This window comes from Neophocaena asiaeorientalis, unplaced genomic scaffold (assembly GCF_003031525.2).
Source record: "Neophocaena asiaeorientalis asiaeorientalis breed wild unplaced genomic scaffold, Neophocaena_asiaeorientalis_V1.1 scaffold192, whole genome shotgun sequence".
Lineage (NCBI taxonomy): Eukaryota > Metazoa > Chordata > Mammalia > Artiodactyla > Phocoenidae > Neophocaena > Neophocaena asiaeorientalis.
The window spans coordinates 2,797,999-2,823,679 of NW_020185326.1; the positions used below are offsets into that span (position 1 = coordinate 2,797,999).

A 25,681-nucleotide genomic window follows, 5' to 3' on the forward strand; every position below is an offset into this window, starting at 1 on the left:
CTACAGCCACTGTGGAGAACAGTATGGAAGTTCCTTAAGAAACTAAAAATAGAACTACCATTTGACCCAGTAATCCCACTACTGGGCATATACCCTGAGAAAACCAGAATTCAAAAGGACACATGTACCCCAGTGTTCATTGCAGCACTATTTACAATAGCCAGGACATGGAAACAACCTAAATGTCAAACGATAGATGAATGGATAAAGAAGATATGGTAACATATATACAATGGAATATTACTCAGCCATAAAAAGGAACAAAATTGGGTCATTTATAGAGATGTGGATGGACCTAGAGTCTGTCATACAGAGTGAAGAAAAACAAATATCATATATTAACGCATATATGTGGAATCTAGGAAAATGGTACAGATGAACGTATTTGTAGGGCAGGAATAGAGATGTAGATGTAGAAAATTGACATGTGGACACAGGGTGGGAAGGGGAGGGTGGAACAAATTGGGAGATTAGGTTTTATATAAATACACTACCATGTGTAAAATAGATAGCTACTGGGAACCCGCTGTATAACACAGGGAGTTCAGCTTGGTGCTCTGTGACGACCTAGATGGGTGGGATGGAAGGCAGTGGGAGGGAGGTCCGAGAGGGAGGGGATATAGGTATACATATAGCTGATTCACTTCACTGTACAGCAGAAACCAACACAACATTGTAAAGCAATTTTACTCCAATTAAAAAAAATAATAAAAAAATGAAAGCTTGTTGCATTGAGTTATTGATAAGTTGTCCTGAATTATGGAAAACTCCCATTGTGCAAATTTCCTATCCTTTACATTTCACCTGACAACTAGAATTTCTCTGTGTGTGTGTGTGTGTGTGTGTGTGTGTGTGTGTGTGTGTGTACACTAACTTTTCACTTTGCTGATGAGGAAATGGAAATAAAGTGGCTTAACCAATGTCATACAGCCTACTGTCTAGTCATGGCAGGCTTAGAATCCAGAACTCCTGACCAAATGCCTTCCTAGACCTATTTGCTTCTTTTCTGTTCAATTTGACAAACGTTTTGGGGATTTTCTGGTAAAAAAATCCCAGAAACGGCTAACAGCAGAGCATTTCAAAATCTTCTAAGCCATACCCCACATTTCTATCTGCCGTGGTTCATAACTAGATACGATGAAGGGAGCAATAAAAGGTTGTCAGTGCAAGCATGGCCTGCATTTCCACACTGCTTTCTGCATCTTTCCTCCCACCTTTCACTGACAGAGAACATGATGTTTTTGGTGTGGACTCTCATTTCAGATTTTTCTATTCTTTATGTATTTAATTAGACATTAAAGTACAGACAACAGTGCCTACTTTCACTGAATTTGGAGTATAAGATCTGAAATTATGCTCTCAAGCTTACAGTTATTAGTTATTAGAAAGAAAAATTAACTGTTGTTGAACAATACATGTCATTTATTCTACTTCTAGACATACTAACATATGAGATAAATCTGACATCATTGATAGTTATTAAGTTCTCTTTTTATGGGAGTAAATAGCCATAGTTAAGATGTTTTTTTGATCCACCAGAGATATCTACAAAATTAGTTTTTTACTAATGAAAGTTATATCTGAGACATTGTGTATTTTCCCTAAATATTTTTTCCCTTCTGTGTAATTCTTCACTTTTTAAAGTGACATTATGAAATCCTTACTGATGATTTGTTCATGTTTTTCCACTCTTTCTTTGAGATTGTATGACAGACTGTACTTTAGGTAACCCCTCATGTGCCAGGTGAATTATAGAGGTTTTGAACTGGAAGGACCTTAAGAGTCCTGTGGTCTGGAGAGAAATGCCTGTTAGGCACATTGTTCTTTGGTAGGATTTGCTTTTAAAAAAAAAGAAAAGATTTATTGAAGTATAATTGACATATAATAAACTGTACAAGCTTAAATTATACAATTTAATGTTTTGACACATGTATGCAGTTGTGAAACCATGATCACAGTCAAGATGTCAACATATCTGTCATCCCCCAGATTTTGCTTGTGCTCCTTTGTGGTCCCTCTCTTCCCCTGTCAATCCTCAGGGGGCCATGGAACTGCTTTCTGTTACTATAGACTAGTTTGTATTTTCTAGGATTTTATATAAGTGAAATCATACATCATGTGTTCTTTGTGTGTGTGTGTGTGTGTGTGTGTGTGTGTGTGTGTTGTTGACTCAGCATAGTTATTTTGAGATGGTTACATGTATTATTCATTTTTATTATTGAGTGGCATTCCATTGTATGGCTATATACTATAATTTGTTTAACTATTCACCTGTTGACAGACATTTGGGTTGTTTCCATTTTCAGGCTATTATAAATAAAGCTGCTATGAACATTCAGATACAACTCTTTGTACACATGCTTTCATTTTTCCTGGGCAAATACCTAGGTGTGAAATATATGGGTCTTATGGTAGGTGTATATTTAACTTTTTAAGAAACTGCCAAACTGTTTTCCAAAGTACTTGTATTATTTTACACATCTACTAGCAGTGTATGAGTGTTCAAGTTGTTCCATATTCTTGGCAACATTTGGTATGGTCAATCTTTTAAATTTATCAGATCTGTTAAATTATTAACAGGTGTAATAATTTCTTATAATAAATTCTTACTGGGTTTTGAGAACTCTTTTTACAAGTTCTCTTTTACATGTGTAATTTGCAGATCTTTTTCTCCCATTTTACTCTCTTAAGAGTGTCTTTAATTGTGCTAAAATACACAGAGCATAAAATTTACCATCTTTACCATTTTTAATTGTATAGTTCAGTAACATTAAATATATTCACACTGCTGTACAACCAGTCCCCAGAACTTCATCTTGTGACACTTAAATGCTATACTCATTAAGCAACTCCCTGTTTCCCCCTCCTCGTAGTTCCTGGTAACCACCATTCCTCTTTATTTTTCTATGAGTTTGACTATTCTAGATACCTGGTAAAAGTGGAATCATACAGCATTTGTCTTTTTGTGGCAGGCTTATTTCACTTAGCATAATGTCCTGAAGGTACTTCCATGTTGTCGTGTGTGTCAGAATTTCCTTCCATGTGATGGCTGAATGATATTCTGTTGTATGGCCATCCTACAACTTCTTTATCCATTTATCCATCGATGGACACTTAGGTTGTTTCCATGTCCTAGCTATTGTAAATAATGCTGCTGTGAACATAGGGGTGCAGATGTCTCTTCAACATACTGTTTTCATTTCCTTCAGATGTATACCCAGAAGTGGAATTGCTGGATCATATGATAGTTCTATTTTTTAATTTTTGAGGAATCACAATACTGCTTTCCAAAGCAGCTGTACCAACTTTTATATTCCTGCCAGCAGTGCACAAGGGTTCTAATTTCTCCACATCCTTGCCAACACTTATTTTCTGTTTTTGAGATAACAGCCATCCTAAACGGTGTGAAGTGATATTTCATCCTGGTTTTGATTTGCATTTCCCTAGTGATTAGTAATGTTGAGCATCTTTTCATGTGCTTCTTGGCCATTTGTTTACCTTCTTTGGTGAAAAATCTGTTTGAGTCCTTTGCTCATTTTTTAATCCGTTTATTTTTTGTTGTTGAGTTGTAGGTGTTCTTTGTATATTCTAGACATTAACCCTTTATCAGATAATAGGATTTATAAATATTTTCTTCCATTCCATAGGGTGCCTTTTCACTCTGTTGATTATGTCCTTTGCACAGAAGTTTTAAATTTTGACGTCCAGTTAATCTGGTTATACATTTGTTGCCTTTACTTCTGGTGTCATATCCACGAAATTATTGCGACTCCAATGTCATGAATCTTTTCTCCCCTATTTTCTTTTTAGAGTATTAATCATTTAGGTGGTATGTTTAGGTCTTTACCCATTTCAAATTAATTTTTGTATATGGTGCAAGGTAAGGATCCAGTTTCGTTCTTTTGCTTGTGGACATTCAGCTTTTCTAACACCATTTGTTGATGGACTGTCCTTTCCCTATTGAATGACTTGACACCCTTGTCAAAATTCATTTGACCATATTTCTGGGCTCTCTGTTGTGTTCCATTGGTCAATATGTCTATCTTTATGCCAGTACCACACTGCTTTTATTACTGTAGCTTTGTAATAAGTTTTGAAATCAGGAAGTATGAGATCTCCAGTTTTGTTTGAGAGTATCTTCTGAAGGGCATATACTCTTAATTTTGATGGAGTACAATTTGTCCTTTTACAAAATGGATTATATTTTTAAATTCTGTATCTCAGAAATCTTTGCCTCACCCAAGATCACAAAGATTTTCTGCTATGTTTTCTTTCATACATTTTATAGTGTGAAGTTTTACATTTAGGTCTATTATGCATTTGGAGTTAATTTTTACATGTGGCACAATGTATGGATTGGAATGCATTTTTTGCAAGTAGTTATCAAGTTGTTCTGACATAATTTATTGAAAAGACTATCCTTTCTTCAATAACTAACTTTGCATCTTTGTTAAAATCAACTGACTATATATATATGGATCTATTTCTAGTCTCTGTACTGGATATATTTGTCTATGATTTATTTGTTTATTTGTCTATGTTTACACCAATACCACACTTTCTAGATTACTGTAGCTTTATAAATAAGTCTTGAAGTCATGAGTGTAAATCTTCCAACTTTGCAATTTTTTTCAAAGTGGTTTGGTTACTGTAGTTGCTTTGGATTTCTGTATGACTTTTAGAATCAGCTTGTTAATTTTTAGCCAAAGGGGGTGTTGCGGGGGAAGACTGCTGGGATTTTAATTGGGATTACTTTGAATCCTTAGACCACTTTGTGGAGAACTGTCATTTTGACACTATTGAATCTTCTAATTCATGAACATTGTATATCTCCCCATTTATTTAGGTCTTTTCAGTTTCTCTTAGCAATGTTTTGCAGTTTTCAGCAATGTTTTAGTCTACATGTCTTTCACATCTTTGTCATATTTATCACTATTTTTTGATGCTGTTGTAAATGATATTTTTAAAATAAACTTTTTATTTTTGGAACAAATGTAGAGATACAGAGAAGTTTGCAAAGATAATACGGTGCGTTCCCTTATACTCCTTACTCAGTTTACCCTAATGTTGACATTTTACATTACCATGGTACATTTGTTAAAACTAAAATTTTTATTTCTGTTGTTTGTTGCTAGTATATAGAAATACAATTGATTTTTGTATAATGATCTTGTACACTGGTACTTATTAGTTCTAATAAGTTTTATGTAGATCCCATAGGATTTTCTACTTAGGCAATTATACTGTTTGCAAATAAAAAGTTTTACTACTTACGGTCTTTATTTCCTTACAGTATTCTTTCCAGCCAAGTGTACCTACTTGCTGCTTCAGGATTAGTTTCTGTCAGGCAGAAGTTCTCTATGAAGCTTCCTAGCAGAACCAGAAGGTGACCTCAGAATCAAGATATCATCCTGCTCACATATGTGTTCTTATTAATCACTTGTCTGGCATTGTGGCAACCCACTCTGTCCTGCCTTCTGATACTTAAGTCTGTCTCTCTTGTTTCCAGCTCAGTGTGTCACCCAGAACTTCCATTCATAGTAATAGTGTTACTTCTTGGAAAAGGTCCTGTAAAAAGTTTCTAGTCAAATTGCTGGGAAAAACTATTGTTGATGTAGTGCTTACTTGGAGTTAGGCATGCTTTTTGAATGTATTATTTCAGTTATCTTCACCACTGAGATACGGTTATGCATTTATTCCACAACATTTTTTTTTAATATGCCTGCCCTTTAGAATGCAGTGTGGGAGGTTCTAGAGATATAGCAGTGAGCCAAACACACCCAGAAAGGCAAGAGCAATAAATACACAATTGCTTATTGGGATAACTGTTTTGAAGGGAAGGTTTTGGGTGCTATGAGATAATAAGTCTGACTTAGTCTAGGGGCATAGGAAGGTCCTCTCTTGAGGCAATGATACAAGACCTGAAGGAAGAGTAGGAGTTTTTTTTTTTTTGCGGTATGCGGGCCTCTCACTGTTGTGGCCTCTCCCGTTGCAGAGCACAGGCTCCGGAAGTGCAGGCTCAGCGGCCATGGCTCACGGGCCCAGCCGCTCCGCAGCATGTGGGACCTTCCCGGACTGGGGCACGAACCCGTGTCCCCTGCATCGGCAGGTGGACTCTCAACCACTGTGTCGCCAGGGAAGCCCAAGAGTAGGAGTTTTTAAGGGAAAAAAGGGAAGAAGAGTGTTTCAGACAAATGGAGGAGTAGGTGTGAAGTTTCTGAGGTGGTAATGAACATTGGACTTTCAGAGAGCTGGAGTATATTATCATCTTATAGATGAAGACACTGAAAGACTTAGAGAGGCTGAGTGATTTACCAAGGTTACATAGTAAATGGGGGGAGCCAGACTTGTCACCAGCAGTATACAGCTTTTATCAGGTAACTATACTATTTTGAAGGTCAAAGTAAAGTAATTTAAATTGAGGTTTCTCATAGAAACCGAGAACTCACCCAGTTCCTGCATAAAAATGACTCAAGGGGGCTTCCCTGGTAGTCCAGTGGTTAAGACTCTGTGCTTCCACTGCAGGGGGTGCTGGTTCGATCCCTGTTCAGGGAACTGAGATGCAGCATGCTGCGCTGCATGGCCAAAAAAAAAAGACAAAATGTTTGTTATGAATAATGTAATAGTCTGTTTAAATTATCCCTACTGGGTCAGCATATGAAAAATGTAGTTACTTATATGTGGTATTATTGTTTCTATACTGTGTGGCCCAGCCCTCTACTAAGGTAGAATCCTTTGTTCTGGTACCAGAGGCCTACTACTTACTAAGTCATATACTGTTGGGCAAGTTATCTAAAAAAACAAAAAAATTGCTAAACTTGATTTAGGACTCACCATAAAAAGTGTGTGTGCGTGTGTATGTGTGTGTGTGTGTGGTGAGAAAGAGGGATATGGTAACCAAATGTGGTAAAATGTTAAATCCAGGTGAGGGCATGCAGGTGCTCATTATATTACTTTTTCATCTTCTTTTAAGTTTGAAAATTTTCAAAATAGAAAGCTGTTATAAAAAGTCACTGAACCTGTAATTTGTCTGGTTTGGAAAAGAGGGAGGAGCGCCCTGTTGCTTTAGAGTTTTTGAGAGAATATGTGTGAAAGAAGCTTGAAATCTGCACTATACAGGCGTACTGTGATACTGTTAATTGTAATTTCTGTTGCTTTCACTATGATAAGTAACCTTCAACATGATTATTGAATTTAAAGAGAATTTCCTTGGATGACTTTTACTGGCATTTTGAGGAATACTTAGAGCCACTTGATGGCTTTTGGAAACTGAGCCCTTGTTCTCTCTGTGGCTGTCTCGATTTCTTAGTGAAAACCTCCTGTGTGCAGGGATGGCAGTTGAAGGCATTTTGTTGGTCATGAACTGCCTTCTCTCATAAGTTGCCATCTCCTGGACAGCAGCACGTCTGCATTACCACTGGGTACTATGGAAGGTAGATGTACCTTTTGTGAATATTCTCCCATTACCAAGTAGAATGCCAGTAACACAAAGATGGCTTAATGTTAGGAAATAGAATAAATCCCATCAGTATCTAAAATGGGGAAAACCAGCTTATCCTATCAATAAATGCTGAAAGACTTGATAAAACCCAACAAGGTTCCTGGAAGAAATTAATGTGGCAAAATGAATGAGCCATCCTTTGCTTGCATTGAGGTTTTAAAATCTTTAATGACTATGTATTGCTTCTTAACATTTTGCAAGCTCGAACTGAGGTGTAACACATGTCTGAATTTAGTTGTGAGTCTATCTTAGCCACAAATGTGGTATATTGTCGTGCGTTTGGGAATTTCTGCCAGTGTGGTGTTATAGTTTTTTTCTTTATCAGTACTGCTTAAGAATTGAGGATGAGGTGAGACCATAAAGTGAAGAAACAAACAACATAATTACATAACAATATAAAAATGTAATGGCACTAATTTTCATAAAACATGCCGAGTATTTTCAAAGCAGCCCCTGTGGGAGGCAATGCATGTACTCATCCCTTAGAACCTGCTGGGCCTCCTTTTGGAGTTGTCCTCTATGCCAGTTTACTAGTTGATCAGGAAAAGTTATCTCAGTACATAATTCTAGGTTTGCTGCCCGCATTTCTTTCTATCTCTGTCTCTTCCACGTAGCAGCATCCCATGGAGTGCTTTCTGCCCTACCTTTATCTCACTTCGTTATATGCCCTTCCTAGGACTTTATTTGATGAAAGGTTCAGGTAAATAGGCTGAGAACTTGGAACTGGAGAAGGAGAGAAGGCAAGAATGGATATAACAGGCTCATTTCACTCAGTCAGCCCTTTTGTTTCTGTGTATGAGCTGCTTGCAGCAGCTTTGATTTCCCTTCCCCACTCTACCGCCTTCCCCCCAAAAGGTTGGAAACTGTAAGAGAATTTTAAACTTGGACTGTTGCTGGAATGACATCAGGAAGCTTCCAACTATTTAAGCTTAGCTATATTTTTTTGAAATCCCAGTGTAAATCTTGTAGCTTGAAAAACCCTCATCTAGTGGTAAAATTTAGTTCACCTCCTAAGCCCCTAAGTTCTCCATCTGTTGTATTTAAGGTAGGGAACAGACAAAGTAGAAGAGAAGTAGAGGAAGAGAAAAAGTAAAAGGAACTCAGGGCAGTTAAAGAGACAGACTCAAGTTACACATAGAGGAGCAGCTCCCTCCTACAGCCCAGAGAGCATTTGCTGCTGTGTCCCCACTTATCCTGCAGAGGACGGGTAGTATGTTTCATATTTGTCACAGATCTGACAATTGCCCTTTTAGTTTCTCCCAGCTGGGAGAAAGGAATCTCTACATCTCTGGTGAAGACATATTTATTATGGACTTATTAGAGGATTTCTTTTATACTGATCTTAGGGAATCCAAACTGGTATATCTTTTTGTTACATGTATTATACATGAAGAGTTTTAAGAATTTCATTTAAGATTCTAGTCTGTGCAAACAATTAGAAATTGTTCCTAGCACTGGATTGGGGTGTCTAGCACATTATCTGTGTTTATTTATAGTTATTGAATAGATGGATGGATAAATAGTAGCCAGCATTTATGAACTATTAGTTTTATAGGTGCTTTGTTAAATACTTTAAATAGGTTATATCATTATCTCTCAACATACGGTAAAGTATTTTTTGCAGTATTTTGTCAAGTTTACTTGTCACTGATTATAAGGCACACTTTTATCTGTAACTGAAAAAAAAAACAGAAAGATTGAACTATGTTTTCTTTCTTTTTTTTAAAGAAGATGTTGGGGGTAGGAGTTTATTAATTTATTTTTGCTGTGTTTCGTCTTCGTTTCTGTGCGAGGGCTTTCTCTAGTTGTGGCAAGCGGGAGCCACTCTTCATCGCAGTGCGTGGGCCTCTCACTATGGCGGCCCCTCTTGTTGTGGAGCACAGGCTCCAGACGCGCAGGCTCAGTAGTTGTGGCTCACAGGCCTAGTTGCTCCACGGCATGTGGGATCCTCCCAGACCAGGGCTCGAACCCATGTCCCCTACATTAGCAGGCAAATTCTCAACCACTGTGCCACCAGGGAAGCCCTAGCACAATGTTTTCTTATCACTTAGGATTTTAATGTCTATCATAAGAACTACTTTAGAATTACTTAGATACAGATTTTTTGTCATATCATTCATTTGTGTACCTAAAAAGGGAAGTAATTTATTCAAGTAATCCTGAAACAGTTTCACTTTCAGAATCTGACTCTTGTGCAATCACTTACCATTTCTGAGTCATTGATTTCTGTGGTTTTCCACACAATATTTATTGACTTCTGTGCCATTAAGAGTGTTGGTAACACTCTTGATTAAAGAATGTTACTGTACTTTTTCTAGGATTTTCTTCCAAGCTGCTCATACCCATTCTGCAAGTATTGATGCTGAGACTTTACTGTTTGACTAACCTTAGAGTTCATTTTTTCTCAATTGAAACATGTCAACTGCTAGTTAAGCAGCTTTTATTCAAAGTCAGCAAGATATAACCAAAATGTTAATAGCAGTTTTCCCCAGTGGTAGTTGGATTACAAATGATTGTTTCCTTTTTTTGTAATTGTCTTTGTTTTCCAAAATTTCTACACACACACACACACACACACACACACACACACACACACACACAATTAAAACTTGCCTTTGCTTCAACTATGGATCATGATATCACTTTATCTAATCTTATGCAGCCTCTTTTGGAGAGTTTGAGAGTAGAATTCATCACTCTCTCTTGGTGGTCATGCTGCCTTAGATGTAGAAAGTCCCATCCATCTGCCCCTGGTGGGACCAGGTTCTGTGCTGCCCTCCAGTGGCTATAGGCTGTATAGCACTGAGCAAGAGACGTTCTTACATTATTTGCTGGCCAGTGCAGAACATTGACTCCCACTAACATTTTTAGGAATGTACTTTGTAATTGTCCTTGAATAAGGCAGCACTTGCTCCCAAATACCAGAGTTACTCACACTTGTCTGCCTTCCAATGCAACTTGAACCTTCCACATTAGAAATTGAGAAGTTTTTATAAGAGCTATACACAAATGAGACATTAAGAATAGGAAAATAATTATAGACAACAATATTGTATTAACATCAAACTTACTAAGAGACTGGATCTTAATTATTCTCACCACAAAAAAAAAGCATAATTATGTAAAGTGATAGGAGTGCTAGCTAACACTACAATGAGGATCACATTGTAATATTGCAATATAGAAATGTAGCAAATCAACATGTTGTACACCTTAAATTTATATACAATGTTATATGTCAACTATATTTCAGTAAAAAAAAAACGAGAAAATATACAGTGAAGAGTTCATGTGCATAAAATAGAACTTGGATGAGCAGGTTTAGTCTGAATCCTGAGTAAGCTTATAGGCTTTGTTTGTAATTTTTCTGTTTAGGGTTTTATTTTGCTGTTGTGTTTTTGTTTTGTTTTTTTTTACCACATTGTGGAAGGGCATAGTTTGGGAATAGAAAAAGTACATAGGCGGCAGTGGTCTTTATCCTGGAACCAGAACAGTAAGACCTTCCTGTTGAAATCATCTGCCTCTTTTACTATCTGACATGGATAATCATAGCAGGGAGGGACATTGCTGAGACAAGAGGAGAGGCATTTTCCCATTTGGAACCCTGCTGGGCATTAGGCAGGCAGGCTGGCAGGCAGAACCCATCAAGGCAAAGTAAGTGACCACTGAAGCAAAAGTACGTGCTAATTTTCCAGTCAGCGAGATGTTAACCTTCTTAAATTTATAATTCCTTTGACATCCATTTTAACATTTGATCCATCTAGTTAATAATAATAAAAAACCCCTCCATTTATTGTACCCCTTAAGTCATCCTTTGTTATACTGTCAAAATGTCACATTGTAATTATCTTAAAATCACTTTTGACCAAAGCTTGTAAAAAGTCACCTTTATGTCTGAGATTATTGATCAATGTAATTTTAAGGTTTTTTTTTTTTCGGTACGCGGGCCTCTCACTGTTGTGGCCTCTCCCGTTGCGGAGCACAGGCTCCGGACGTGCAGGCTCAGCGGCCATGGCTCATGGGCCTAGCCGCTCCGCGGCATGTGGGATCTTCCTGGACCGGGGCATGAACCCATGTCCCCTGCATTGGTAGGCAGACTCTTAACCACTGCACCACCAGGAAAGCCCAATTTTAAGGTTTTTGCTTCTTTTTAAAAAAAACAATTTTTATGTATTTTTGGCTGTGTTGAGTCTTCGTTGCTATGCGCGGGCTTTCTCTAGTTGCGGCAAGCTGGGGCTACTCTTCATTGTGGCGCATGGGCTTCTCATTGCGGTGGCTTCTCGTTGCAGAGCATGGGCTCTAGGTGTGCGGGCTTCAGCAGTTGTGGCTCCCAGGGTTTTGAGCGCAGGCTCAGTAGTTGTGGCACATGGGCTCAGTTGCTCCACGGCTTGTGGGATCTTCCTGGACCAGGGCTTGAACCCATGTCCCCTGCATTGGTAGGCAGACTCTTAACCACTGTGCCACCTGGGAAGTCCCAGGTTTTTGCTTCTTAATAATTAAAAACCACTTCATTATGCAGTATTCCTGCTGTCATGATGTTGTTTGAGAATTAAGCAAGCAAGTATCTATTCCTCTAATAGTCTTTAAGTGTTAAATCTTTTTCTATCCATAACTAGAATTTTAAGGCAACCTAAAGGTTGTACTTTTAAGTTGGTAAACAGACTCTTATTTCTCCAGGACTATTATAGTGACTTCCTTACCAGTCTCCCTGGTTCTCTACCACTGTTAGGTGAATATTTTTAAAGCCCAGCTTTGCTGCTCAGTGTCTTCTTATCACATGTAGGATAAAATTCAAATACCATTAATTTAGCACTTAAGGCTCTCTGGAGTCCATCTGTAACCTTATTTATTTCACTTGTAGTTTACGCGTATTTGCTATTAGCACACTGTTTTCCGATTACGCCCACTAATTCACCAAGTTAAGGAAGTTGAAAGCATTATATTGTCTCTAGCAGTGCCTCTTGCTGTCCAATTTCATACTGATCCTTAGGCCACAAATAGAAAATGGATGTTTCGTCTTACACTAGTTCATTTCTTTCTGGGTCTATTGCATATTTTTTCTGCCAAATCCTTTGGGGATTAAATTCCTTGGCAAATCAGGCACCAGCTAGTCTAATTTAGCCTTTTTCCTTTTTTTGGATGCGTTGGGTCTTCGTTGCTGCACGCAGGCTTTCTCTAGTTGCAGCGAGCAAGGGGCTACTCTTTGTTGCTGTGCGCGGGCTTCTCATTGCGGTGGCTTCTCTTGTTCTGGAGCACGGGCTCTAGGTGTGCGGTCTTCAGTAGTTGCAGCATGCGGCCTCAGTAGTTGTGACACACAGGCCCTAGAGTGCGCTGGCTTCAGTATTTGCGGCACGTGGGCTTCAGTAGTTGTGGTGCATGGGCTCAGTATTTGTGAGGCGCAGGCTCAGTAGTTGTGGCGCATGGGCTTAGTTGCTTCGCAGCATGTGGGATCTTCCCAGAACAGGGATCGAACCTGTGTCCCCTGCATTAGCAGGTGGATTCTTAACCACTGCGCCAACAGGGAAGTCCCTAGTTTAGCTTTATTAACATTGAATGTGCACCTAAATTGGACCTAGTAGGATATATTTTCCCTGTGTAGGGCTTGATAATATTGATTTTAAAAATTCTTAAAAAGTTATTGTTATTTTGCTGATAGGATGGGCCAAATGTGTTCTCTGGTAGTTTTAATTTGTTACTTCTTAATTACAACTGAGTGTGTTTTTACATGTTTATTGGCCATTTGTGTTTGTTTCATAAATTGATAATCTTAGCCCATTTATCTTTTTGATGGTCCTTTTGTAACTGTTCTTTATATATTCTGAATATTAATAATTTGTCTCATATATGTCACCAATATCTTTCTTCCTGTTTGTCTTAAAAATTAATGGTGTTTTCAACATCTAGATGCTTCCTTGCCTAGGCAGCTTCAAAATCTGGCAAACGTCTTGGTTGTATGTTTGATGCTGATGCAGGCCTTTATACAATTAGACAGTATCTCCTAAGCACTACAAGGCCATGGGAGATTTTACTCTTTTTAGCTCAGTCCCCAGCTTCCTATGCCACCCCTGTACTCAGTAAATATCCTCTGGGGAAAACTTCCTGTGTGTTTCAGGGGTCCCTTTCAGTCCACCATTCCAGCCCAGGTACTATAAATAGCTTCACTGATTTCTCTTTCTCTCTGCCTATGCAGGTGTAATCCTTGGCCCTAAATCTGCACAAGTTGCAGATTTAATTTCTAAAAGGAATATTGCATAGGAAACCTAGCAGAAAAATAAATGCCAGTGAGTGAGCTTTTGCTTACTTAGGAATGGTCCTTTCCTTTCTGGAATTAATGTGACTTTAAAAAAAAGTCATTTTTTTCCTAGTCATCACAGCAGAAGCAGTCGATTTCTGCTACCTACTATATCCTGCTTGGAAGTGGAAATCTTTTCGTAGATCCTGTTTTGGGTTTTCTGTGAACGCAGTAAGATTGTCTGCAAATAATGACATTTTAATTCTTTACCAGTGTGTGTGTGTGTATTTCTTTCTTTTTCTTACTACACTAAGAACTCCAGTACAGTGTTATGTAGAAGTGATGGCAAGCATTTTTATTTCTTTCTTGATATCAGCAGGATAGCTTTTAGTGTTTTACTGTCAAGTTGTTTGGTATTTGTTTATTTAGATACCTTTTATTAAATTAAGGAAGTTCCCTTCTATTCCTAGTTTGACAAAATTTTTAAGTGTGAGTAGATGTTGATTTTACCAAATGTTTTTCTGTTTCTTTTGAGAAGTAGTAGAACCTTTCTCTTTCATTCTGTTAATGTCATGAATTACATTGATTGATTTTCAAGCATTAAACTGAAGTGCTAGGCTAAATCCAGCTTGATGTATTATCTTTTGTACACAGTGCTAAATTCACTTTAATACTTTCTTTTCAAGTTTTGCATCTTATGTTCTTGATTGAGATTAACATGTATTTTTCTTTTCTCATCATTTCCTTGTCAGATTTGGCAGAAAGATTATGTTGACCTCATATTTGGGAAATGTCCCCTCTTTTTGTTTTCTATGAATGGTTATATAAATAGCATTATTGACTCCTTAAATGTTTGGTAGAATTTGCTGGTAAAGTTTTCTAAGAATGGAGTTTTCTTTGTGAGAAGGCTTTGGATTATGGGTTCAGTTTCCTTAATTTTAGGACCAGTTATATTTCTAGTGTTGGTTTGGTGAGTTGTGGTTTTGTGAGAATGTTTGCATTTTATCGAAATCTCCATACCATCATTAAGTTATTGATAATATTCTCTTATTATCTGAGTTGCAGACTCCCGCTATATTCCTGAAATTGTGTTTTTTCTCTTTTTTTTTTTCTGGGTTAGTCTCTCCAGGGCTTTATTGATTTTATTATATTAGTCTTTGCAAAGAACCAGATTTTAGCTTTTTTGGTTTTTTGTATTGTGTATTTATTTTCCACTTCATTAATTTCCACTTTTATCTTTTTCATTCACTCCTTTCTTCTTTGTTTTTCTTTTATGATTTTTTTTTAGATTAATACTTTTTTGTTTTTTAGCCTTTTCCCCCTAACATATACATTTTAATGTTATAAATTTCATTCTAAGCATTGCTTTGGCTGTACGCTGCAAGTTCTGATATGTATTTTTCATTATCATTCAGTTCAAAATATTTTCCAGTTTCCCTTTGTAATTTCATCTTTGATCCATGGCATGTAGAAGTTACTTTATTCTCATTATGAGTTGAATTGTTTGAAAGTTGTTGAGACTTTTTTTGTGATTCATCATATGTTTGTTTTTTATATGATATATATACCTGCAAAAAATGTGTATGTTGCAGCTTTGGGATAGTGAATAATATATCTGTCAAATAATTCTGGTTTCTTAGTTGTGTTATTCAAATTCTCTATATTTTATTGATTTTGTTTGTTATATCAGTTGCTATAAGAGGTGTGATAATAATCTCCCACCATGATTATAGATATTCCTTGTAGTTCTGTCATTTTTTACTTTATGTATTTTTAGGTTTTTATTTGACACATAGAAATTCAAAATTGTTACATCTGCCTGGGGAATTGAACTTTTTATTAGTATGAAGGGACCTTCTTGATCTGTAGTAATGCTTTTTGCCTTAATATGTACATATTTACTACTAATATAGCTATATGAGATTTTGTTTGATTAGTTTTATATAGAATATTTTTTCCCATCCTTTTAATTTTAAAGTTTATTTAATTTTAAAGTTTGTTATCCTTATGTTTAGATGTATATTTTATAAGTAGTATATAATTAGATTTTACTTTTGCACCTTTGTCAAAAATCACTTCTGCATATATATGTGGGTCTGTTTCTGGACTCTCTTCCATTGATCTATTTGTCTATTGTCTGTCTTTATGCCGTTATCACACTGTCTAGATTCCTGTAGGTTTACAGTAAGTGTTGAAGTCCACTAGTGTAGGTCCTCTAATTTTGTTTATTGGGTATATTGGTCTGTAATTTTTTTATAATGTCTTTGTCTGGTTTTTGTATAAGGGTAATGCTGGCCTCACAGAATGAGTTGGGAAGTAATTCCTTCTCTTCAATTTTCAAGAAAAGTTTGTGTGGAAATGGAATTATTTCTTCCTTAAATATTTGGTAGAATTAGCCAATGAAGCTCTCAGTGGAAAGAGCTTAGAAATATGTATTTTTGAAAGAGAAAAACAGATCATGAAATTTTGCTAGTAGTTTCAATTCAAACTAAATATTACGGGATTTTTACTGAATTCCCTCAATTTTATATTTGTATCTTTTTCCTTGTGCTGAAATCTTGATTCTTAATAGCATTAGCGTGATTACTCATGTGCTTTATCTATAATTTGTGCGTGTTTAGTTCAAAATAACAATTACAGTATTAAAATGTTTTAATCTAATTTTGTTTTACTATTAAACATTTCCTTGGTCCCAAGTCAAAACTGTAAAACCAAGGTATAGTCAGGGAGATATGAATTCCATTCCTGACTTCTCCTTCCATTCTCTTCCATTGATGTTGTTTTTTGGAGGAGGTAGCATCATAAAGATATATATATATACACACACACACACACGTATATATACATATATATATTCCTACTTACTTTCCAAGTTTCTTCTCCATATTTCTTTCACCTGCTCTGCACCTGGCTTTTTTCACTTAACACAGTGTATCTTGGAGATTGCTCCTTAGCAGCACAAAGAGATCTTTTTCATTCCTTTATATAACAGCCTAGTACTTCATTGTATGGGTGTACCGTACTTCATTTAACCAGTCTCCTACTGATGGATGTTTGGGGGAAATAGGAACTTCTAAAAAGACATTTTCCACATTCCAGACCACAGCATTGTAGCATTGGCTAGTATTATAGAACTATTTAACCTAATTTTAACAACATTTTTATTAAAACCTTTTTCATTTATATATCACTGCAAAAATTCATTTTACAGTATGCTAGGTTTCATTGTGTAGTGTTCTGGTGACTGAATGAGTTTTTTAGTTAGGAAGGTAAAGTTCCGTACTTCTTACTATTTCTTTGGGTTGATTTTCTACTAAGTAGTTTAAGCCTAAGCCTTTGTGGCCTTTGCCTTATAAGAGGTGCCTCTGTTTATCTTAAAAGACTTCTACTTGCTTATACAACCACTCTTACCCCTGAATTTCTGGTACCAGTTTAATCTAATTAATTCCTTGATCAGGTAATAGAACCACCATTTTTACAACAACTCAAAGACATGTTTTCTCATTAATTTATCAGGTTGAAAAAGGGCTTATGGCTGATATATCCACTAGTGTTCTGCTTCAAAAAGTATTAACTCCTAAACCAAACAGATTAATGTCTATTTAAATACTTGTATATTAAGGTATCTTAATATTATTTCAGATTTCTGTGATTTGGTGAATAAAATATTCTCCTCGATCTCATATATGACCAGTGGTTCTGTCTCTTTGCTCATATCTGTCTTCTGTTTAAAGAATTTTAATAGTCAAGTATATTTCCCCTTTATAAATCCTCCATGGAGTTCAACAAAGTGTTATGTGATCTTAATTACATAGTCTTTTCTCCACACCCCCTTCTGAGAGCCCATATTCCATCCTTAACTTCTAATACACTGTTTTAGTATTCTTTGATTTCTTATCTTAGGAAAAGATGCAACCTTGACTTATCGAAATAGTATAAGTATTTTTAGCTCTTCCTAGGCAGTGTGAAGACCTTAGAATACTTAGAATCATTAACCTTCTGCTTACATCCCCTCCCCCAGTTTATATGTTGTTGTTATTATGTATTTTAATTTGTGTCAAACTCCATAAGGCATAATTATTGTTGTTTTGTATAGTCAGTATTCATTTAGATTTTTAAAAATCTTTTTTGAGGTATAGCTAACCTAGAATTAACTGTAAAATGTACAAATTAAGTTTGACCTATGTATACACCTGTGAAGCTGTCAGCACACACACACACATATATATATATATATATATATATATATACACTCTGGTACAGTTGTTTCTATCATCTAATCTCCTAGAAAATTAAGATGGTTAACAGAGTTTATTGCAGTTCTGTTTGTTTTGTTTTTGTTTTGTAACTATGGAATGGAGGTAGGGCTAGAGAATTTTCATGTGTGTTTTTTTTTTTTTTTTTTTCCCCCGTTTTTTTTTTTTTTTTTTTTTATTTTTTATCTGTTTTAAGCTACTTGTGCTCTCTCAGGTCCCCTTCACTCTAAAAATGTAGTGTATCTTTTATCATTCTCATACATGTGACTAGCATGACATATGAGCTTTACCAATGTCTAGAAACCATTGATTTCTCCTATTTGCTACCTCTTGGAAATAACAGCAGAAAAATTTAAAGGCTTTTCCATTCTGATTGAGTCAGTATCTTAATAATTGTGTGATTCCTAAAAGTGAGATCAGCATACATTTTTACTAAAGTTTCTTATTTTGAGGCTATAAATCCTAATTTTAATGATTTGTTTGAGAGTATACCCATAGGTCATAATAAAGGGATTTTTTTTTTAGTATATACTGCTGAGTTTTGCTCTTAATTGTATTAGCTTACACAAAATTTGCATATGTGGGATTATAAATTCTTCTACTAGCAAAGAATCTAATATTAGATTTTAGCCTTTAAGAGTGATTTTAATTTACATTTAATTCCCTTTTATTAAATACTGTAAGAGATCCTCACAACATAAAGTGATTTGAATGACTGTTTTCAAAATTGGAATTTTGTACATTCCAATTTTTTTCTACACTGTATCTATAATAATACTGACATTTATTTAGAGTTTACTCTGTCATGCATTTGTATTGTCTCATTTAGTCCTTAAAACAACTCTATGTAGTAGAAATTATTATCCCTACAGATGAGAAACTAAGGCATGGAGAGCTGATGCACCTTACAAGTTCACACATACAGTAAATAGCTTTGGGATTTAAACCAGGTAATATATGTCTGGAGCCTGGCCTCTTAACCAGTATAAACTCTTTTTTTCTCTAATACTGGAAAAGAATTATATGAACCAAAATGTTCTCCCTAAATAACTATAAGATTTTTGACTGTTGGGCTAATGGGCCCACTCAGACTAAGTTTGAGGGTGACGTTACTTTTTTTTTTTCATTCTTTTAGCTGATATAGCCCAGAGATATAGGATAAGCAAATACCCAACCCTCAAATTGTTTCGTAACGGGATGATGATGAAGAGAGAATACAGGGGTCAGCGATCAGTGAAAGCACTTGCAGATTACATCAGGCAACAAAAAAGTGACCCCATTCAAGAACTTCATGACTTAGCAGAAGTCACCACTCTTGACGTAAGTCATTAACTTTTGCTGGATCAAATGAAGTCTGCCTGATTAATGTAAACAAATTCTTATGCAATCAAAGAATCTGGCATTTTCTTATAGTTCATTGTAGTGGATTTATATATATATATATATATATATACACATACTTAACAAGTTGAATTTTTCTTGAATTAATTTTCAAGGGAAATGCTAATATTTTACTGAACCTTTGGATAAAATGTATATAGCAATACAGTAAAGTTGTACTAATTTGAATTAATTGAGGGTAAAGGGTAGCCTGAATTATGAAGAAATAGAAGTTAATGTCAGGCATACACAAACAAAGTTTCCATAGTTTGCTTAGTGGAGACCCTTATGTAGAAGCGTGAGAGACCCACGGTGGAGTCTCTACCAATAGTCACACATTACGAATTGATGTATTATTTTAACACATCTTAGAATCAGTCATCTTATTTAGGAAGGACTGTCACTGATTAAACAGTTATGTATTTCTTGAAATTTTAAAATAAAATGTTGGAAGGAAATTATTATATTAGATGATAGTTAAGACTGTTTTCAACCTAATGTAATCTTTAATAGTTTTGGACTAGGTGTTAAAAGCCAATTATGCATTTATAGTCACACTTCATTTGGAGATAATTGAACAGCAGCTGGGTAAATGCAATAACATTATTCTTAAAGAACTATATATGTTTATAAAGTAATTACATACTTTATTTTACAGCGCAGCAAAAGAAATATCATTGGATATTTTGAGCAGAAGGATTCAGAAAACTATAGAGTTTTTGAAAGAGTAGCAAATATTTTGCATGATGATTGTGCCTTTCTAGCTGCATTTGGGTAAGTAGCCTGAGAGTGTGTTAGTGGGTCGGGTCAGCTCAGCTACCGTGTTAAATTCTTGTTGTGTGTGGTCGTTTTCTGAAGATGACCTCTCCAAAGATTATCTCAGTCCTCTTAAAGTCACCAACACATTTTTACACCCATCTCTGACCTCTTTCTAAGAGTTTAAGTCTGTTAATTATTCTTTCTGTACTATATTCTATTTCAAAATGTGGGTAAGAGGAAAAGGTTGGACAGGTTAACTCTCATAATTTTGTTCAGCTCATTTACTAACACTATCCTGTGTCACAAAAAATGCTTATTAACCTGTGGGGTTTCCAAACTGAAACAACACAGTGTTTCTCATTAATGACCATGAACTTCATCATCTTTACTCATCTCTGGCTCTCCACCACCTTTTCTTCTGCCTTCCCTGTCTCAGAGGAACAATGCTCCTTTCCACGGCTAACCTCTTTACTTGTTTCCTTGTAATTGTCCCTTCAAAATCCTCTGGGGCTTTGATCCATCAGTTGTCCTTGCTTTCTCATGTTTTCAACCTGACCCTTTTCATGAACTCCTTTCCTTTTCTAAAAACATGATTCTCTTTCCTGATCTGTCCCTTCTATCTCTTGAGCTATAATCTCATCTCTTTCTTTTCATTCTCAATTTTTTTCAGAGATTAGTTTTGCTTGGCTACCTTGAATTTCTCATATTTTAACCAGTTAAAATACCTTAACCTCCTGGAAGCTAACTTTTACCTCCATTACCCTAAAGAAACTTCTGTCTACACAGTCACGAAGTGACTTCTTAATGAACAAATCCAGTGGCCTTTTTTCAATCTTAATCCTCTTCAATATCTCTGAAGGATGTGACCCTCAACTACCCTGTCCTTTTTCTTTTTTTTTTTGCGGTACGCGGGCCTCTCACTGTTGTGGCCTCTCCTGCCGCAGAGCACAGGCTCCAGACGCGCAGGCTGAGTGGCCATGGCTCACGGACCCAGCTGCTCCATGGCACGTGGGATCCTCCCGGACTGGGGCACGAACCCGCGTCCCCTGCACCGGCAGGCAGATTCAACCACTGTGCCACCAGGGAAGCCCCTGCCCTGTCCTTTTTCTGCTGTGTCTACACTTTATGTTGAACTCCCTGGTTTGATCCTTACCTTTCTGACTTCTCTGGCTTTATCTTGTTTTTTTTTTTTTTTTTTTTTTTTCTTTCTCTTTCAAAATGGAATCATTCTTATGGTTCTGTGTTTGACTCTTTCTTCTCATTGGAGGTTATCTTCCCCCATCCTTTGATGTTACACAATATTATTTTTCTCTTTTCTTTGGCCTATAACTGGTAGACTCTATTGTGGTACCTATCTTGAGTAGAGCCCAGATTTCTGGCATAGTATGTCCTCTTCATTTTGTGACCTTTTTCCTTGTTTTAAATGCTTCTATAGGTTTTTTATGTGTGTTTTATTGTAAACATTATCAGTGTTTTTTGAAGATTGTTGTAGAGAGTAAATAACGAATGAACTTCTCCCCCATGCTTTTTGTAATACTGTTTCCAGCCATGCAGGCCCCTTGCTATTCCTCAAACACTGCAAGCACACTTCTGCAGCAGAGCCTTTGCCCTTACTGTCTCTATCCAGAGTACTTTGTCCAGATATCATCTCATCAGAAAGATCTCTCCTGATAGCTGTATATAAAATAGCACTATCATCATCCAACTTGTCATTCTTTATCCACTTATTTTTCTTCATAGCACCTTTTTTGTTTGTTTTTAACCACCCAAGATAAAAATATCTAGTTGTTTTTCCCCACAAAAATGGAAGCTCCATGAGAGGATGTTGTCAGTTTTGTTCACTGCTGTGTACCAAGTGCCAAGAACATAGCTGGTACAAAGGAAGCACATAGCAAATAGTGAATGAATGAGTGCATGTTCTTCCTTTCTGTTCCAGTGTCATCAATCTAGCTTAGTACTGCTTGCCTCCGTCTCCTGACTACTGTAGTCAGAACCTGGAGATAAATCAGGGTTCAATTAATCCAAATATAATTTAGAGAGAGGAAAAAGTTACCCATTTTGACTTAGAATTTGTTGTAGAATTCACTCACCAAATATTTATTCACCCATTATGTGCCTGTACCAGGCATGGGAAATAGTAAACAAATAAACAAAAAATTAGTTATTTATGGAACTATATTCTAATGATGTGTAGGTTATTTCATTTCATCTATTTTTTTTTAGAAGTTTTGGTTTTAAAAATAAGAGAATTCATGGTTGAGTCTGACTTAACAAGCAGATAATATGTTTGTGTGACTGGTTTATGTGACTACATCAATGACCTTGATCCTCAGTTAATGGGGTCAAAAACAGCTATTTAGTGCCCAAACTGCCAATCCACAGATAAAATACTGAGTCACAAAAACAGCTAACTAAAATTTCCCTTTAAAAAAATCTGCCTCATATTAAATTTTTCCTTTAAATGTATGCTTTTGTTGGTATTGCATAATCTTTATTTATTTATTTATTTATTTATTTATTTATTTATTTATTTATTTATTTATTTATGGCTGTGTTGGGTCTTCGTTGTGGTGCGCGGGCTTCTCATTGAGGTGGCTTCTCTTGTGGAGCACAGGCTCTAGGCGTGTGGGCTTCAGTAGTTGTGGAGCGTGGGCTCAGTAGTTGTGGCTCGTGGGCTCTAGAGCACAGGCTCAGTAGTTGTGGTGTACAGGCTTAGTTGCTCCGTGGCATGTGGGATCTTCCTGGACCAGGGCTCGAACCCGTGTCTCCTGCATTGTCCAGTGGATTCTTAACCATTGCGCCACCAAGGAAGCCCGGTATTGCATAATCTTATAAGTAGAAAAGAAGATGGACAAGTATATATTTCAAGTTGTTACAGTTCATATGTTGCAAAACAGCTTCATATGTTGCTATACAGCAGGTATATTGCTGCTATTAGTTTTCTCAAAAAATATTATTACTGCTTCTCTCTTTCCATTAGAGCTGTTTCAAAACCAGAAAGATACAGTGGAGACAACATAATCTACAAACCACCAGGGGTAAGTTGCTATTTCTTAATGTATAATTTTTAATATAATTGAAATACATATATAGTATAATCTGTAGTTTTGTACATGTTAATGTTCACAGAATCATAAAGTTTTAATATACAAAGGAACCTTAAGGCATCATTTTGTGCTAATCTAAACCTTTCAAAGTAAAGATGAGGACACAAGCCTAAAGTCACTCGGGCATTTAGTGGCAGAGCTGGGACTAGAGATCCCCTGATCCCCAGGCCTTTTTCACCTCTCTTTTGCCTTTGGCTTGGGACTCAAATTTAAAAAAAGGCTTCAGTGGTCTGTGATCATCACTCCAACTTGAGTGAGACTAGCCAAGCTCCCAAATCTCCTGGGGTATAAGTTCACCTGGTACTTGCCAGATACTAAGGAGTGCTAAGTTGTTTAGAAGTATCTGTTTAGGCCCAGGTGATGGTAGCCACAAAAAAGACAGAAATCACAGTATTGTCACCCCAAATTGACGTAACTGTCTGTCATTGCAATTTTCACACACACACACACACACAAATAGAAATCTATGGATTTTTTTTTAATTCATAGTTTTCACTTTAATTTTTTTTTTTGTGGTGTTTTGACACACTGAAGTTGTTAACTTTTCTATAGTCATATGAATGAACTTTTTGCTTAGAAAGCTCATTTCCTATTTTGAATTCATATAGGTATTTGCCTGTATTCTCTGCAATTGTATTTCTTTAATAATAGCTTACATAGTGTGACCATCTCTGGGTTATCAGAATCTCTGTGTCTCTCAGTGGCTTTCTTGTTAAGAGCACAGGCTCTGGAATGAGACTGTTTTAATGTCAAATCTGCCACCTTCCTTACCACCTCACACTGGTCAGAATAGCCATCATTAAAAAGTCTGCAAGTAACAAATGCTGGAGAGGGTGTGGAGAAAAGAGAACCCTCCTACACTGTTGGTGGGAATGTAAATCGGTGCAGCCACTATGGAAAACAATACGGAGGTTCCTTAAAAAACAAAAACTAGAGTTGCCGTATGATCCAGCACTCCCACTCCTGGGCATATACCCAGACAAAACCATAATTCAAGAAGATACACACACCCCTGTGTTCATAGCAGCACTATTTACAATAGCCAAGATATGGAAACAACCTAAATGTCCATCAACAGATGAATAGATAAAGATGTGGTACATATATACAATGGAATATTACTCAGCCATTAAAAAGAATAAAATAATGGCATTTGTAGCAACGTGGATGGACCTAGAGATTATCATACTAAGGGAAGTTAAGTCAGAAAGAGAAGGACAAATATCATATCACTTATATGTGGAATCTAACATACAGTACAAATCAACATATCTACAAACAGACACATAGACATAGAGAACAGACTTGTGGTTGCCAAGGGGGAGAGTGGGTAGGGGAGGGAAGGAATGGGAGTTTTGGATTAGCAGAGGCAAACTATTACTGTATATAGGATGGATAAACAAGGTCCTACTGTATAGCACAGGGAACTATATTCAATATCCATAATGGAAAAGAATATGAAAAAGAATATATATACATTCTTATACATATATATGTATAACTGAGTCACTTTGCTCTATAGAAAAAATTAACACAACATTGTAAATCAATTATATTTCAATAAAATAAAAAAAAGAATCTGCTACCTTCCTAGGCGTATAACTCTGGGAAAGTTTATTAGCTTCTCTGTGCTTTATTTTGTTCATTAGTAAAAACAGCCATGATAATACTGGTACCTACTTTATGGGGATGTTTTGAGGATTAATTGAGTCAGCACATACAAGGTGTTTACAGTGGTAAAACAGTGCTTGGTCACAGTAAGTTGGCTTAGGTAATGTTAGCTATTTACCATCATTTTAGGCACTTTATAGATACAATTTTGAGTGAATGTGGAAACAGATACTGCAGTTAATTAATTTTAGAGATAGCCATGCCTTAGATTTATATAGTATCATGTATTTTTCAAGGCTTTTTCACTGGAAGTCTCCAAATTTTCTTCTAACATTTTTGAAGGGAGAGATAGCTAAATTAAATCATTAGGATAATTCTTTTCACAATGTCTGCCTGCTATTGATGAAGATACTGGTAAACATTTAATTGACGCAAATCCAAGGGAAAGCAGAAGGCTTACACATCACAGGTTGGATAATCAGGTACCCGATAATCACAGAGTTATCAGCTTATTACCATCTATAGCCCTCTTTCTCAGAAGTTCCATGTTTTTTGTTTCTTTTGTATCCTGTATAGATTTTCTGGGTTCACAGATGGCTTTAATAATGCATTTTTGCTAGCGCAGGTTAGATTTGTTTAATTTTTTTTCTTTGTTTTTATAACAGCATTCTGCTCCAGATATGGTGTACTTGGGATCTATGACAAATTTTGATGGGACTTACAATTGGATTCAAGATAAATGTGTTCCTCTTGTCCGAGAAATAACATTTGAAAATGGAGAGGTACAGACTTTCTAATGTGTGTTGTTAGTTTTAATTAAGATTTCCGAAAGAGC

The 25,681-nt window shown here is 36.2% G+C and overlaps 1 protein-coding gene across 1 annotated transcript in view; it reads left to right on the forward strand.

Moving 5' to 3' along the window:
• ERP44 (endoplasmic reticulum protein 44) overlaps window positions 1-25,681 on the forward strand; it is a 91,558-nt gene that overhangs the window by 39,938 nt on the left and 25,939 nt on the right. The window contains exons 5-8 of the mRNA XM_024734405.1: window positions 19,125-19,309; window positions 20,028-20,143; window positions 23,109-23,166; window positions 25,512-25,628. Of these exons, the coding sequence (XP_024590173.1) occupies window positions 19,125-19,309; window positions 20,028-20,143; window positions 23,109-23,166; window positions 25,512-25,628 (476 nt within the window). The remainder of the gene's footprint in view (window positions 1-19,124; window positions 19,310-20,027; window positions 20,144-23,108; window positions 23,167-25,511; window positions 25,629-25,681) is intronic.